An 11,210-nucleotide genomic window follows, 5' to 3' on the forward strand; every position below is an offset into this window, starting at 1 on the left:
GACGAGTTAACTCGTCATTGCATTTGCATTATCTATTTCAATTTATGAAATAGAATATTGCGTGTGAAAGTGATTTTGAAGATTGGATTACAAAATTATAGCCGGTGACGTGACATAGTTTCCGTGTAAAATTGCCGGTCATCAAAGTGTTAATTAATCTATCCATTGATCATTCTAGAATTGCTATAGAATTTAGAAGGTCAGCGAGTAGATTCACCCAATGGCTATAGTACTGTGAAGATGACTATACTCAGTACTGTATAGTCAATTGTTAATATCACTAGCGATAATTTATGGATCCATTCATCTTTATAGAATTTCTATAGAATTTATAAGATCAGTGAATAGTTTAAACCAAGGGCTATAGCACTATGTTGATGGCTTTACTCAGTACTCTATTGTCAATTGTTATTATCTCTAGCGATGATTTATCTATCCACTGATAATTAAAGTTCTGCAATAGAATTTAGATGATCAGGAAGTTGATTAATCCAATGGCTATAGTACTGTGAAGATGGTTATACTCAGTACTGTATTGTCAATTGTTGATATCTCTAGCGATAATTGATATATCCATTGATCATTCTAGAATTGCTATAGAATTTAGATGATCAGTGAGTAGATAACCCAGCTAAATGAAATCTGAATACATTCTTCTTCCTTAAAATGAGACGCATCTCCTGTAAAAACCCTTTGATTATATCTCAGTGGATTCCCCTGTTTGTCCATTTTAACCACTCGGAAACTCACTTCAGTCGAAGAAATCTCTACTACCCTGGTCATCTTCCCACGTATCGTTTCTTCTTGTACATCCAGTCTTCCTTAATAATGTCACTCGCTTTCTCACCTATCATAATGACCGGAGCATTCGGGTTTCCGCTGACGATCACGGGCATGATCGATGCGTCCGCCACCCTCAGCCCTTTCACCCCGTACACCCTTAGCCTGGGATCCACGACTGCTGTGGGGTCGTTCCTTGGTCCCATTTTACATGTGCCAGTTGGATGATAGATCGTAAAGGTGAAATGTCGAATAGCGCACTCCCAATAATCATAAGTATCAAAGGGATACCTATGACAGCCTGGCATGCGGATAGTGTGTGGCCTGGAGCCAAACCTCTGAAAGGCCGTCGTGTTGGACAGCTGCAACGCGATCCTGATACCCTCGACCAGAATATCCATATCCTCCTTATGCGTGAAATAATTCGGATTAATATCCGGATACACGAGCGGATTCTTGCTCTTCAGACGCACCCAACCAGAGCTTCTGGGTCTCAGCAGGAGCGGTAAAATGGACCACGTTTCAGCGTGATTTAGTGGCTTGTACATAGTATTGTACACCCTGTCTCTCAGACCTAGAATCTTCTTGATCTGATCCCCGGCGTCAGAGTTGATCGAACTAGGTGCAAAGTGGAACTGGATATCAGGGTAGTCTGCTGTCGGATCCGCGTATTTCGAGTTCACGAAGGCTAGACCTTCGACCCCAGGATTGGTCATCGGACCTCTCTCATTGAGAACGTACTCCATCATCACTGGCATCGTCTGGAAACGGTCCTTTTTCAAGCTGATCGGCTCGTTCACTATGAACGTTAGCCCGCCGAGACCCACGTGGTCCTGGAGATTATCACCGACTCTCAGGTCGGATATCACGGGTATATTGAACTCTGTCAAGTGTTCCCTAGGCCCGATCCCGGATAACATCAGCAGCTGAGGGGAGTTGATCGTTCCAGCCGATAAGACGATCTCTCGTCTGACCCTTATTACTTGCTGACGACCATCCCGGAGGATCTCGACACCCGTGGCTCTCTTGTCTTCGTTGAATAGCACCCTCAACGCCTGCGCCTTCATCGCTATGTGCAGGTTCCCTCTGTTCTTCACTGGTCTCAGGAACGCTTTGGCAGTGGAGCAGCGACTACCTCGACGGATCGTCCCCTGGGTTAGCATGAAACCGGTCTGATTCGCGCCGTTTATGTCGCGGTTCTCGTAGCCTAGCTCCTTGCCTGCTTGCAGGAACGCGATCGATAGCGGTGTTCTCCATGGTGCCTCCTGGACGGTCAGGTAACCACCCGTGCCGTGATAAGGCGTCCGTGCGAGGTAGGGATTGCGGTTGTCCTCGGATTTCAGGAAATAAGGGAGGACCTCGTTGTAACTCCAGCCAACGTTGCCCAGTCTGGCCCAGTTGTCGTAATCGCGGCTGAAATAATTCAGATTGTTATAGGCAATAGCTGAGACACGGATCGGTAACGTGTTAGGAGAAATTTCGGTTTAAGGGCAATTGTGTATCTTGACAACTTTGGAACTCTTAGTTCGGTCAACTAAAATACACTTTATGCGCTTAGAAATACAATACTATTAGAGCAAATTGTATATGGGCTATGAAAAGCGACGATGGATATTGACGTATCGTTAAAGTTGTGTATTTATGGGATGTTCTCAGAAATTTTCTATAAATTTACAGTTTATTCGAGAACATTGGATTTCCTCAAGTCCAAACTGCCGAAGCCTGACTCTATTGAATTTTGATAAAATTGGGACTTTATCGCTTTTTCTTGTGTTTTATCATGTAATTGGAAAGTAATCGAGTATATTAATTAATTAATATCTTTAAAAAGAAAAGAAATGCTATTCGAATATGTTATATGGCTCACGACTACGTTTGGTAATTGAAATATGGCTTTTATCGTCAGTACGTTAATTTTTATCATCATGATTCTCTGGTATGTCTTATATTTTTATTTTTTTTCTCAGTAATTGGAGAAATGTCGTTTATTTTCTTCTTGATGACTATTATCATAATTGTCCTGGTCTACGTCCCTTTTCATTTCCATATACTCAGACTCGATAATCGAAGGAAGATTCGATGAATCAATTCTGAATTACCGATTACCCCGGACATAAACCATAGCGTTCAATACGCTGCTGCCACCAAGCACTTTTCCACGCGGCCAGTTGCACCTGTCACCGATCATGGCGAGACAGTATGCTGACGCAGTCGGTGGCGAAGTTTGGTATTTCCAGTCCATTTCTGACAGTTGGGTGTATCCAGCCAATATAGGCACATCCGAAATTTCATTTTCGTCGCCCCCCGCTTCTAGAAGCAACACGGTCCAATTTGATATTTCCGACAATCTCGACGCGATCACCGCACCTGCGCTTCCTCCGCCGATCACTATGAAATCGTACATTCGTAGAAGCTGAAAACGAAAACGTAGAAGATAATTTCGAGCAACATTGATCAACAATTTATCGTATAAAACAAAATATCTGGACTTTAAGTATTTTTGAGAGGAAGAAGATCTATAATCTGTTTTATCGACCGTAGGTAACTGTAGGTATGAACCTTACTTGAGTAAATCAAAGAATTGAGTTTATTTAATCTTCGAGTGACGTTTGATAATGCAAAGTGTTTCAGAATTATCGATATGCGTTTGAGTTAATAATAATAATTACCAATAATAATAATGATCAATAAAATGGTAATTGACGGAGAGAGAGGAATTTTGTTGCATCACAACGATTCTTCGTGGAATGTAATTATGCAAATGAGCAGAGAAACTCGGAGAATAAATTTATTTCGCCGTGTGAACGTGTGATTCTGAAACACTTGGTGGATTGAAATTTGGATCAAACCTGGCGTGCATCAGCCGGACGAGATTCTGGATCCGCCTGGTTATATCGGAATACGGTCAAGCCGATCGCTAGAAGAGGAATCAGGCTGAACCCGAGGACCGAAGTAGTACTGAACAAAGTAGTCAGCCCTATTGCCATTTCCGTTTAATTCCACCTCGCGACAACCACGTCCAATTGCCTGCCATTCGATGGAACGAATGTGCCACTCGAAACTTCTACCAATCTTGAATTACCTGAAATTCACGAAATTTCATTGCAACATTCTCTCGTGATATTTCTTGAACTTCTTCGCAATTATTTATATTTCATTCTCACGAAGTAGCTGCAATATTTATGATAATTTCTAATATTCTCTAAAAGATATTTGAAATATTTGTCATAAAGTACTCGCGCAGCATTGGTCAGGAAATATTTTTAACAATTATAATAAGCGGTTTAAAACATTTTCGATATTCATAGTAGTCGTAAAGTGTCATTAACATTGGTTATATGCATTACAGAGTATTATGGAAGCGTTGATATTGTCTAATACGACCTGCACTCTAATCAACTTATTCGTCCGTAATGAAAACTTGTTTTACATTTTTAAAATAATTAATTAGAAGGAACTGGAAGAAACTGGTATACCCATGTTCCTATAAAATGAAGAAAAATTGGAAAAGTAAAAATGACGCATCGATAGGAAACTTGCAAAAAGTTTAATCTACGCTTTAACGTAAAATAGAGAGCAAGGCGAGATGCAGCGATGGTAATGACCCTTGATGTAGATGCACGATGGAACATACATGCAGGTACAAGTTCTAATATTACTTTGCATGAAATGTAGAAAATAAAATTAATTCGAAGATAATTGCGAAGAACTATTTTTATACAACTCGACGATTTTTGCCAACATCGAATAACCTTTTTAATTTAATTTGTATATATTACAAAACAATTCGATATCACGAAATAGAAGCAATTTAAGAATGAAAAATTATTCGGAACTCGGCGAAATTAAAAATTTTATTCAATCTGGAAGTGATTTAAAGTCCTCTGTACTTCTTTGTTCGGTCAAACATCGATCGATCAATTTTACCCCAACTTCCTACCAAACCTCGATATTACGAATATCAAGAATAGCTTTTGCTACATTCGCACGTGAAAATACTTCAGTTTTCCATTCAACCACCGTAACCGTTTTAATCTCGAAGAATGAAAGATTACAAGACAACTCGAAACCTACATGAACGAAACGTCGCGTATTTCACTCCACGATAATACAATAACGCACCAACGATGCCATCTGCATAAAGCACCATTCATCAGCAGCAAACAAAACGAAACACAGCACATACATAAAACGCGAAGGAAAAATGACAAATTTCTCGCGGAATTTTTTTTCACGAATCACACGTAGCTTCCACTGCGTCACCGGGGCCATTTTTACAGCCGTTCTTCAACCTTCTCATTCTACTTACTGCACTTTCTCATCGCACCAGAGCACGAGGTACCACTGGAAAATCGCTGCCCGTTTCGCGACCGTTTTTTCCCAGCGAGCTCGCGAGCTTGCGGCCTCTGGAGCGAAGGATTTCGAAAAAGCTGCGCGATTCGCGTGCACGACGGACGAGTACCGGCAAATGGCAGCGAGAAAACGCAGCACCGGCCACACTGACGCTACGCCGAGTGCCGAGAGTGAAAACCAGTCCCGAGAGGTGCCTCCTTTCAATGCCAGCTTCGAAAACCGCGAAACTGAACCACGTCCTGACCTCGTACCGCTCGTCGCCTGGTTTACAACCTCTCATCCATTCCTCTGACGTATACGTGAACGCCTTGTCTCCTTTTTCCGCCATTCTACGACCAATGCTCGCGTCACCGTTTCCTCTTTCCACGAGTTCTTGCTCTGTCACCGTTCCAACTGAGTTTCTGGAGAGTCTGACGTGCGGTAGAGCTCCCATTGTCTGATGGGACTTGCGATTAACTGCTTTCGGCTTTCGAAACTGATATTCCGTATATTAAATGTTATGATTATTGGAAAATATTTAGAGTTGTTGAAATATTTTCTTTTCCATATTGTACTCGTGGTGCTCTGTGGTTGTTCAAACTGGGATTCGAGATTGCTTATTGTGAAGTAGAGATAAAGGGATAAGGGAATTAGGAATAGGATGATTCGAGCTTTGGCAAGTATTATTATTATGAATATTAACCCTTAAGATAGGGTTATATTCTATGGACTATACCAAGTGCTTTGATACTTAAATTTAAGATTTTTCAAACGGTGGAGTTAATCGGTTTGTACAGTGAACGGCTCGTATCTTGATTAACAATTCGTTCATCTTGACTGCCACGTACTTCTTATATGGGATGCTGAGGGAGTCACGATAAAATTTCCATTATTCTTACGATATAATGATGAATTATCAAGCAGTATGGCTGAAAAAGAAAAAGAAATGGTGCAAATTATTAACGTCTTCTGTTCAAAGTTTTTGAAACAAATATAAATTCAAAAAATTAGGCCCCGCTGAGGAGTCAAACACCGGTCAGTGATGACCATCGTGGCAGTCAACGTGTTAATTATATATTTCAATATCGCTATAAAACAGGCAAATAAAATTGCAGTAGTAAATAAATGCACACCGGTAAGAATGAAATAAAAGTATAGAAATAACAGGAAATGGTAACAGTACACAAAAAGCGAGACGCGAAAGAACCTACGAAACTACTCCATTCGCAAAGCCACAGAACCACCCCTGTGTATCTCGCCACTATGCCATTCTAACCTCGTTCATTTCTCAAATATCGTGATCGCTTCGAGCAAGCCACGTCGGCCGCAAAAATTTCATTCGCTCGAGCGGAACTGCGCCATTATGGACACGTTCCAACGTCCTCTGTAAAGGAAACCGAATTCCGGTGTACATTGTGCCTTGTGCGAATTAAAAGTCTCCGGGCGTGCGACGCGTCGCAGTCTTTCTCTTTGCTTTCGTGGCCAGCCGACCCGTACTTTCTCTCGTCTTCTACGGTCTGCGAGCCATTCAGGGCCCTCATCGTCCACGCTTTTGTGCATCGAATTCCACCGATTGTGCATCCTCTGTGCATTCTTGCGTCTTCGTGCTTCCTAGCTCGCTCAATTTTTCCCGTTAACCTTGGCCTTCGGGCGAAAATCGCGGTGAAAGAAGCCGTGGTCTTCCTACTCCCGCTACTTGATGGCCTCCTTCGCCACTTCCGGTACGCGCGGATCGGTCAACATGCCATTTTTGGGACCGATTAGGCATCGACGAAGGAATTTTGGGGTCACCTGTCTGACGCAGTTGATTCGATTAACCCTCGAATAGCCGACCTTAGACGAGTGACGCGACGAGTTGACATATGGGTCATTTTTGACCCATATCCGAGTTTTTATTATACTTGCTTTGCACCTAACTTTTCGATGTAGAATATTATCTAATAATATTTATAATATAAGGCGAGGGGGGGAGTAGTTTGTTTAAAAAATGTAAAAATTTTTCAATATAATTTTTATTTGCGTGCACTGGGTACATTCAATGTTGTTATGTTTTCCTACAATTTCTGTATTACAATGGAGAACACGAGGTGTATGTTTCGGTATACAGATTTTATAGAATTGTACTATTTATTTGTTTATTTATTTTTCGGGAAGAAGAACGAATCGCGTTCTCATCGGTGCTTTTAGAATAAATATAGGGAAATAGTTAGTTAACAATTTGAATTATAGGAATAAATAAATTGTATAAAATTGTACGATTTATTTCGTTCTTTAACATTAGATTTACGGAACCCGTGAATTTGACGGAAGGGTTGCTCTAATTATACGATGGCAACAGATTTAGTTAACTTATATTAAGACTGTTAATATAATATATAATTATTTTGAAATTAAACTAATCGTTAAAAAAGAAGGCACATGGTTTCCTTTACCTGTCAATTTGACAGGTGTCCTTAGAAATAGGTATACAGATAGCATCCGTAAACTTAGTGTTAAATTTAAAGGATAGGAAATATTAGGTGAAGTAAAAAGAAATACTGGAATTTTCAGGTGATGGCCAACATTGTTAACTTATTTCGTCTTTCATTATATTAGGTACGGTAAAAATTAGGTGCATGAAATTCAATGCAAAAATAACGGATTTCTTTTTACTTTACCTAATATGTAATCGATATACGGTGGTAATAAAAGAATTAAATAATTATTATGGTTCTTTGATTCTCGTGGTTAACGTGCATAGATATATCCGAGATTAAAGATTAATTAAAGAAATAAACTTCTCTTTCTTCTTTTACCCAACATTTCGCATAAACCAGTTTTCTAAATCTGTAGATTTAATATTAGCAAAAATCTGCCTGATTTCGTTACGATTAATTCTAATTTTCTCCCTAAATTAAAAATTTCTCGAAAAATGGAATTTTCGTTTAAAAAAGGAAGAAATAAAATTAATCTTTGTCAGACATTCTCCTGAAAAGTAAATCTGTTGCAATCCTCGACTTACTTTTCACCGTAAAAACGCCGAGCTGTTACATAAGTAGCATAAAGATCCGTATCTTGATCCGTTCTGTCCTCTTCGTCGATCTCGCTGAATCGATCTTCGATATTCCCATGGAAAAAATGAAAGAACGCTACTAAATCACGCGTGACGAGTCTCGATTAAGATCAGAGCTCGGTGAACGTTGATTTTTGCTACATCGTGCGTGAAACGTGTGGCAATCTTTTCGATTTCATCACGGACTTTATTAATCAGACTGGTGAAACCGCGAGTCTTCGTTGCTTTTGTACTGTCGTTGAACTGCAGGGAAAAGTAAAGCTCCTCGCTCGGTACTGAATATGTTAATACCCGTATCTAATTGCAATTGACGTGGAATTTTATACGAGCTCCATGGTCGGTATGTTTCCCTTGAAAGAACGTTACACGATCGAAAGCAGCCTGACGCGAATGCCCCGGGAACTCATTCCTGCGTGTACTACTTTCCTTGGATAGCTCCATTCAGCTTGTTACGCGATTTTCTGCTGTTACCTGTGATTCTAGGTTTATTTATTCCGTTGCACGCAGCCGATCGTGTTTTCCTCGGTAGTGCAAATTAATGGAAATTATTTAACCCGCACAGCCGGTGATGCGCAATCGATTAATTGCGGCGCAAGTATCGAATCAGAAAGCGAGATCTGAAATTGAGAGATAAAATTATATTTCAGTGTTTCATTTGGTAGATCGGTTAGCTATCGTTGGTATAATTCAAGTTAATTGTATCTTCCGTTATATCGTACTATAATAACACTTCAATATAATTGCACTCGTGATAAATTTTTGTTCCAGTAAATGTAATATTTATTAAGAATCGCTTAGCGTTATGAAATTCCTTAATAACTTCGCTTCTGGAGATCCTTCGAATACGTTGTAAGGAATTTTTAATACATTTTGAGAAATTTAACCTTGGCACATTCTCCGATCAATTAAATTCAACGAATTCTTAAATGTAAGTTATTCCTATGTCGAGTGGAGATACGTAATTGCGCAATTAAATAGGAATTCTGTCTATTGGGCATGATTATCTCTGACTTGGAAGTGTATCTAGAATATATTTGAAAAATCGCAAACTTTTCTGGAGCAGAGGATTCGTTAAAGATGAAATCTTTAAATATTCTGGACACGTCTCATTATTTTACGTATGTGGTAAAAATTATTTAGCGAGGAAATGTTAGTGAAAGATTATTCTTGATCTTTCTTAAACAAGGAATATTTTATTTTATTCCGAAATGAATTTAATAACGAGTAACATACTTCTTTTTCTAGTTGTCGTCTTACGTATATATGTATGTAGGAATTTGTATGCGTACGTAGGTGTTCCTTTTCTCCGATTGCCAAATCACGTATCTCAGATATCGAGGCGTCTTTCTCCTCGACATTCGCATGCAAAAGAGATTTTCATAAGAACCAAAGAGTTCAACGCTGCTCATTCGTGACACGTACGTGTACGAGAAAGTAAAGGATCATAAGTAGTCGTGTTAATACAATTATCTGCCTTTCAGTACCCTCGTGATACTTCAGAATTAAATTTCGTACAAAGCTCTTTTATATATCTCCTTTTATTTTTACTTCTTACCTATTTCTCAAAATTTCTTTAAGGATCTCGAAAATACAGCCTGTTTATTTCCGTATGAATTTCTTCTTTTTAATATTAACACTTTAGTGGCCGCACTTTTATGCAGTCAAACGTTGCCAGGGGTCGGCAATATTTTTGAAGAATTAATTTTAAAAAAATATTGCCGACCCCTGGCAAACAAACGTTGCCAGGGGTCGGCAATATTTTTGAAGAATTAATTTTAAAAAACTCTATTTAAAATTCACGAAATAATACATGTGCGAACATACACATAAAACAAAAAACAATAACAATTTAACAACAAATTTAATATTAGTATCAAAAAGTTTTGCTAATCTTCCTTGTATGAAACAAAAAATATCAAAAAATTTATATACACATATGAAATAGTTTCTAATTTAATTATATTTATTTTAAATAGGTTGTCATAGTTAAACATTGTTTCCTTGAATTTTATTTTCAAAAGTTTCTTGAGGTTCTTTTAGTATTAAAAAGTGTTCAGTGTATCTTTAACACTTTAATGGCCGCTCGCACAACATGTGTGTGATGCTACGCCTAATTAATAATTAATAATTATCACACAAAGGAAAAATATTAAATTTGTTGTTAAATTGTTATTACTTTTTGTTTTATGTGTATGTTCGTACATGTTATATTATTTCGTGAATTTTAAATAGAGTTTTTTAAAATTAATTCCTCAAAAATATTATATCTTTATATATTACATATATAAACGTGTGGCCACTAAAGTGTTAATATTAAAAAGAAGAAATTCATATAGAAATGAACAGGCTGTATTTTGGTTACGTTTATTTTAAATAGTTCCCCGAGTTAAATATTATTTTCTTCAGTTTCTGAGTTTCCCAAATTTTTATCAACACTACACGAATCCCAGGAAAATTAAACTCCTCTAATCTGTGAATTTTCGTCTTTCAAATTTTTACTATTTAATTTTCAATATTCTAGAGAAATAATATCTCCTCTTACATATGAATTTTCGTATAAATATTTCCACAATAATTTTCCTCCGCGTTTCAGCAATTTTTCTACAAAAATTTCGGCAAAAGAACGTTACCTATCGAATTTCACGAATTTTGTTCTTCTCTGAAAAATTTCGTTTCCTTTGCATAAATTTTTATCGCCAGACGATATTTTACCATTGAATCCCTCGATGACTGGATGACGCTTCGTTCGAAATACTTCTTTATCGACTAAGAATGATACAAAGCAGTGAATAGCGGATCTTGGTTTTCAGATCTCGCTCTCAGAGATCGCTGTGCACCTGCGTGTCGTGCACTCCACTTTCTCAATTGGAAACAAGGCCTCATCGTTGCAATCATGGATAATGATAATCGTTTAATCAACGACTGGACCGTTATTAACATTATTCCCCGACTATACTTATCGTGACTAGGACGCTGCTCTTACGAACCATTGTATCCGTTTCTTGTCCCACTGACCACACAACGAATCATCGATTGTGAAACACCT

At 38.4% G+C, this 11,210-nt stretch overlaps 1 protein-coding gene across 1 annotated transcript; it reads right to left on the minus strand.

Annotated features, from left to right (window-relative positions):
- Positions 1-722: 722 nt before the first annotated feature.
- On the minus strand, positions 723-5,331 carry LOC108553650 (glucose dehydrogenase [FAD, quinone]). Its single transcript, XM_017908674.1, has 4 exons — positions 5,090-5,331; positions 3,630-3,862; positions 2,880-3,193; positions 723-2,193 (listed from the first exon to the last, which is right to left on the minus strand). Exons 2-4 carry the CDS (start codon positions 3,765-3,767, stop codon positions 780-782), a joined length of 1,866 nt encoding a protein of 621 aa, XP_017764163.1. The 5' UTR covers positions 3,768-3,862; positions 5,090-5,331; the 3' UTR covers positions 723-779.
- Between the last annotated feature and the right edge of the window lie 5,879 nt (positions 5,332-11,210).

Source organism: Eufriesea mexicana, unplaced genomic scaffold, assembly GCF_001483705.2.
Source record: "Eufriesea mexicana isolate 0111107269 unplaced genomic scaffold, ASM148370v2 scaffold4744748580, whole genome shotgun sequence".
NCBI lineage: Eukaryota > Metazoa > Arthropoda > Insecta > Hymenoptera > Apidae > Eufriesea > Eufriesea mexicana.